The sequence below is a fragment of the Salvia splendens genome, chromosome 21 (genome assembly GCF_004379255.2).
Source record: "Salvia splendens isolate huo1 chromosome 21, SspV2, whole genome shotgun sequence".
NCBI classification, from domain to species: domain Eukaryota; kingdom Viridiplantae; phylum Streptophyta; class Magnoliopsida; order Lamiales; family Lamiaceae; genus Salvia; species Salvia splendens.
The window spans coordinates 11300132-11306487 of NC_056052.1; the positions used below are offsets into that span (position 1 = coordinate 11300132).

Here is a 6356-nt window from a genome sequence, read left to right on the forward strand (position 1 = left end):
CAACTGGATCAAGTAAGAATTGAAGTTGTGCAAATAGCCACATTGTGTAGCTTGATCCACTCAGTCTGAATTCCCAAAAAATATTTTTCTGGTTTTAGAAAAATTTTACTTTGTTTGGATTTTAACTTTTTAAGAAAAACATTATTCACAAATATTTACAAGCCTGTAAACATCCTAGAGATTCATTTGCTCCATCCGTGATTCAACATGCGTCGTTCAACTGATCAAGTGGATCACCTAGAACATTTATCAACTGATCAATTTAGGCAAAGATATCAGGCAAAGATATCAGGTGATCAATTTAGGCAAACATCCTAGAGATTCATTTGCTCCATCCGTGATTCAACATGCGTCGTTCAACTAATCAAGTGGATCACCTAGAACATTTATCAACTGATCAACTGATCAATTTCTTCCACTGTGGGCACTTCCGAGTTTTTCCTAAAACGTTTCACACGGTGACCATTAACCAGAAAAGGAGTAGGGTTTGGATCACTTCCTTGAAGTTCCACTGCTCCATTCACTCTTAGGGCGACGATGGTGTAAGGTCCCGTCCACTTCGATTTCAACTTCCCAGGCATCAATTTGAGTCTCGACTGGAACAACAGAACTCTCTACCCGACTTGCAACTCATTTACCCGTAGGTTCTTGTCATGCCACATCTTAGTTTTTTCCTTATACCACATGGCTGCATCGTATGATTCCAGTCTGAGTTCTTCCAACTCCTGCAGTTGGAGTTTCCTTTCCTCTGCACAAACTTGAGGTTGCATGTTCACTTCTTTGACTGCCCAGTAAGCCTTATGTCCGATACCTATAGGAAGATGGCACATTTTTCCAAAAAACAATCTGTATGGTGAGATGCCAATCGGAGTTTCGTAAGCGGTACGATATGACCACAAGGCTTTGTCTAGCCTCTTGCTCTAGTCCTTCCTTGAAGGGCTTACCGTTTTCTCTAGGATACTCTTAATCTCTCTGTTTGAAACCTCTGCTTGACTATTACTTGGGGCATGATATGGGGTGGATAAAAGGTGGTTAACCCCATACTTCTTCATGAAAGCTTATATTGTGTGATTGCAAAAATGGGTACCTTGGTCTGAGATTATGGCTCTGGGAATTCCATACATGCTGAAAATGGTTGATTTCAAAAACTTTGCGACTTCCTTCGCCTCGCAGATTACAGTTGCCTTAGCCTCCACCCACTTGGACACATAATCCACTGCAATCAGAATATAAGAATTCATATACGATGAAGGAAAAGGGCCCATAAAATCCATCCCCCAAACATCAAAGATCTCGCAAACCACAATGGGTATCTGTGGCATTTCATCTTTAGCAGAGATTCCCCCTGTCAATTAACAACGACTACACTTCCTACAGAATTCATAGGCGTCCTTATGCACATTTGGCCAATAGAAGCCGCTGTCTAGAACCATCCTGGCTGTTTTCTTTGGGCCGAAATGGCTTCCGCAGGCAAGAGAGTGACAATGAATCAGTATGTCTTCCAGGTCCCACTCGGGTATGCATCGCCTAATAACATGATCAACTCCCATCTTCCAAAAATAAGGGTCATCCCAAAAGTAATACTTGGCTTCGCTCTTGACCTTCAACCTCTGAGCTCTAGTCACTTCCGGTGTAGAGGGTAGTTCTCCAGTTACCAAGTAATTTGTCAAGTCAGCAAACCATTGTTCAACTTATCTCTTGCTTACCTCATTCAAGAAGGCCTTTGGATCAGTTGAGTCGAGCACATCTTTCAGACTGACCAAGACAGTCGATCCCTTGGCATAATACAGATGTTCTTCCGGAAAAGCATCGGGAATATCCTCCTTATCTCCCCCCCTGAGTTATTCTACTCAAATTATCTGCAACCGTATTCTCTGTTCCCGCCTTATCTTTCACCTCCCAATTAAATTCTTGCAGCAGTATTACCCAACGGATCAACCTGGGTTTGGACTCTTTCTTCGCCAACAAGTATTTGATTGCAGCATGATCAGTATACACAATCACCTTGGAACCGAGAAAATAAGGTCAAAATTTCTCGAAGGAATAAACAATGGCCATCATTTCCTTTTCCGTTGTGTCGTAGTTCTTTTGAGCTTGGTTCAGAGTTTTCGAAGCGTAGAAAATGACGCAACTCTTCCCATCAATTCTTTGATCTAGAACTTTCTCCACTGCGAAATCACTGCATCGCACATAACCTCAAAGGGGTGATTCCAATCAGGGGCTCTGTTAATTGGGGCTGAAACAAATCGATCTTTCAGAAGTTGGAAAGCTTTCTGGCATGCTTCGTCAAAAATGAACTACACATCATTCTTGAGGAGATGGGTTAACGGCTAAGCAATCTTTGCAAAGTCATTGATAAACCTCCCAAAAATGCTCGAATTTCTTTTTGATTGGTGGGAAACGATAGTTTGCTAATCACCTCCACCTTAGCTTTGTCGACTTGTATACCCTTTTCTGATACGACACGACCCAACACAATCCCTTAGGAGACCATAATTTGACATTTCTCAAAATTCAATACCAGATTTTTCTCCTAACATCTCTGCAATACCAAGTCTAGATTACCAAGGCATGATTCAAAAGAATTTCCATTGACGGTGAAGTCATCCATGAAAATTTCGATGCATTGTTCTAACAAATCAGAGAAGATACTCATCATACACCTTCGAAAAGTTCCTGGTGCATTGCACAGGCCAAATGACATTCTTCTGTAAGCATATGTTCCAAAGGGGCAGGTGAAAGTTGTCTTCTCCTGATCTTCCGGATCCATATATATCTGGAAATACCCACTGTAGCCATCTAGGAAGCAAAAGTACTACTTCCCTGCTAGTCTCTCAAGCATCTGGTCAATGAATGTCACGACCGCACTTGCTAAGGATAGCATAGTCGGGGAACCGTGACTAGGGGTAAGGGTATAAGAAGCGGGAAAAGAATTTAGGGAAAATAAAATCAAACATTGGTTGCGAGACATGACTAATCAAGTGCTGATATATAGAAGAAAAGATACTCGATCATGAAAACTCGAGTAATTGTTTATAAAAATTTCAAAATATCAGAGTTTTGAACAAAATAGACCTGGGTCTTTTAAATTGCACAACGGAAGCAAATGAATGCGGTTCCATGTATGAAGACATGAACCTCTGAGAGTCAAAATCTGACTGAATTAAATGTCTGGTATCAATAGCACTTCCTCCACCACTTCGCTGCTAAACCTGCACATTTAGAAATATATGCAGGGCTGAGTACAAAAAGAACTCAGTAAACACATTGCCGAAAATTACACATATACATTTGAAAATATTGTCAAGCCATCATCACAGTAACACTCGGAGGTGTTTATTGAAAAGGCCCGAGCTTACTAAAAATATTCACATTGGACTGCAGTCCCTTTTTTCTGTACTTAGCCATATCTGATTGCATTGTGCCGTCGAGATGGTGTTCTCGCACGGTCACCTTCTCTGCCCAACATGTCAGAGGTTTCCATGTGCCGGGAAGGAGGCCACCTTCCACGGTCACCTTCTCTGCCGTTCACGGTCAGAGGTTCCAAGTAGGGACACCACCCTACCAGGACTCAAAATCGAATCGATTCACATATATCATCATTCATAATTCACTTGGCCTTAGCCAACAAGATATGCATCATACACAAAACATTTTCGAAACTAGGCCTAGACTCTCTCCCATTTTTAGCCCACAATAATTAACTCCGAAAATTGGGCCTCCCTTCAATTAAAGCAGCCATTATGATTTTAAAAGAATTGGGCTCACATTAATTTCCTCACTCCCTTGGCCCAAGTAAATAAAAGAACTAGCCCAATTTAGGAAAACCTAAGTAAAAACCTAGGTCTCCTTCTTCCTCCCTCATTCCCCAAAAATGCACAGCCTCCCTCCCTTCTCTCGTCGCCATCATTCCGCCGCCCTACCAGCGCCGTCGCTCCGGCGCCGCCCACTCCTCCCTCCCTCTCTCTCCCTCTCTCTTCTCTTCTCTCTTCAACGTCTCGCCGCCCCCCTCTATCTTTCTCCCGATCCGCCGCCGCCGCCCTCCTCCCGGTTGTCCGGCCGCCTCCGGAAGCAGCAGATTGGTACTCCCTCTCTCTCGGTGTTCGCTTCTCCCTCTCTCTCCCTCTCCTCTCGGACTACCCCACCATTCGCCGCCGCAGCGAGTGCGACGACGCACCACCACCACCGTGCGCAGCACATACGCCGCCGTCATCTCCAGATCTCCTCCTCCCACTCAGGTCAGCCGCCGCCGATCCCCGACAGGTAAGGTGGTCGGAAATCTGTTCGTTCATCTCATCTCTTTTCTTTTATTTAAATCTCAAAGAAATCATTTTTTTAATAATAACTTTGTTATTTCATTTTTTTCAGATTTTTAAAGGAATGAAAGCAGTGGCTTTCGGAGCTTTGATTGTCGATTGTCGGCGACGGAGTGCCGAGCTTGCTGCCGGAACCCGACAGATTCATAGAGATAAGTGTTTTACTTGGTTTCTATCTACTGATTTTGGTGAATTATGAGTGTATGTCTTGCTATGTGGATGAATAAATAGTGAAATCCAGTATGTTGTTAATTTGTGCTGGCAGATTCTATTTCCAAATTCATATATGCATGATTGTATGTATATATATGAATGAAAGGAAAGGTTTGTAATTTACCTTTTGATGGGGAAGTAAAGTGTTGTTGGATTGTAGTGTTTAATTGTACAATTGTGTGAAATTCCTCGGACTCCTCTATCAACGTTGGGTTGGTGTGTGCAGAGAATTTAAGATTTGATGGTGATTTGGGTAAGTGGCAAAAATGATTTATATATATTTACGTATACTTAAGAGATACACTTAAGAGATGGCAAGTGGGAATGTATCGTCTAAGAGATATACTTAAGAGATGGCAAGTGGATGAAGGTGTATATCTTCAGAAGATAGGATATGATGATCTTTCATTCATTAATGCATCATTTAATGACAATTGATTCTTCTCGGATACGCCCCTTTTTTTCTTTTTTTTCATTTGTTTATTAATTTAATTTTTTGAGGGTTTTTCTACTTATTCATTTAATTTGGTGTAGGTATAATCGGTTCAAGTACAAGGCCGTCCGTGTTGAAGTACCCGCTTTCTTAGAACGCATGATGTATAGATTAAATTTTGTTGGACTTTTGTTGGATGTATCGTACATTAAAATTTTGATTTTGGGATCTTATTTATTTATTTATTTAAATTTATTATATTTATATATGTGTAGTATATTTACGTGTTCTATTCACTTACCTAACGTCAAAACAAACACTACGACGATCTATCGCAGTTCGGATTTAATCACTTAAAAGTCACTTATATAGATAATCAAGCTAATACTATTGTTTCTAATAATATCGGCTTAGCGGGTCGTTACAATGAACGACAATGGAAAATGACCCATTTGTAAAATGGTCGATAATCAATGCACATTCTCCAGCCTGTGACCAACCTCGTGGGAACCAACTCATTCTTGTAATTTTACACCACTTGAATCCTAGACTTCTTTGGTACCTGAAAGTGCTCGGAGAGATTAGAGTGTGCTTTTGTGCTAGGTCAAGCTTCGCAAACCCAGAGAATCCGCTAGATCCAAAGGTCTAGGAACTCAGAGGATTCTAGAAGTTTCGGTCGTTGGACACACTAATTCCGCATTCAAAACCCTCAACCCACGATACTATAAATTAGTACAGGGAAGTAGGGATCAATCCTACGAGGACAGATGCGTAAGAAGGCATTTAAGAGACTCTGGAAAAGGGGTTGGCTGCTGCCACGCAAATTTGGGTTGAAAGAATTATAACTAGACTGAGGAATGAAAATTGGCTGATACTAGACCTAGGAACCAGAGAACATCATTAGTACTTCACAATCTCAAACAAACTACCTCGACCTAGTAAACGACTTCCTAATCTAGCTAAACAGAGATCAAACATGCAATGGGGACCATTTCCAGAAACGGTAAAGTACGACTGAAAAGCTGCAAATAACAAACTATGAATTTAATCAACCACAACCTGCATCTCGTTACCTGATTCAAACACCAACATGGAGAAAACAGAGTAATAACCCAGATTCATACAGAACATACAAATTTGGACGTAGGAAACTGATGATTAATCGGAAACCAACAGATCTATTTCTACTAGACGAAGTAAACAGAACACAGAAATGAATCATCAAATTCATGCACAACCAACCAGCTCAGCTTTAGATCCACACGTCGAACGCTTAATCCACTCCGGATCCAAGCAGTCCGAACCAAACTACGACCAAAAACAACTCCATGAACTCCGATTCACCAGATCCACTCCGATCAACGACAATCCAACCACGATTCAACTCCAATTCA

General features: G+C 41.4%; 1 protein-coding gene across 1 annotated transcript; it reads right to left on the reverse strand.

Annotated features, from left to right (window-relative positions):
- Positions 1 to 233: 233 nt before the first annotated feature.
- On the reverse strand, positions 234 to 2770 carry LOC121784230. The gene is made up of 4 exons (XM_042182393.1): positions 2566 to 2770; positions 1088 to 1345; positions 682 to 811; positions 234 to 237 (listed from the first exon to the last, which is right to left on the reverse strand). The coding sequence occupies exons 1-4, from the start codon at positions 2768 to 2770 to the stop codon at positions 234 to 236; spliced, it is 597 nt and encodes a 198-aa protein (XP_042038327.1).
- Positions 2771 to 6356: the final 3586 nt, after the last annotated feature.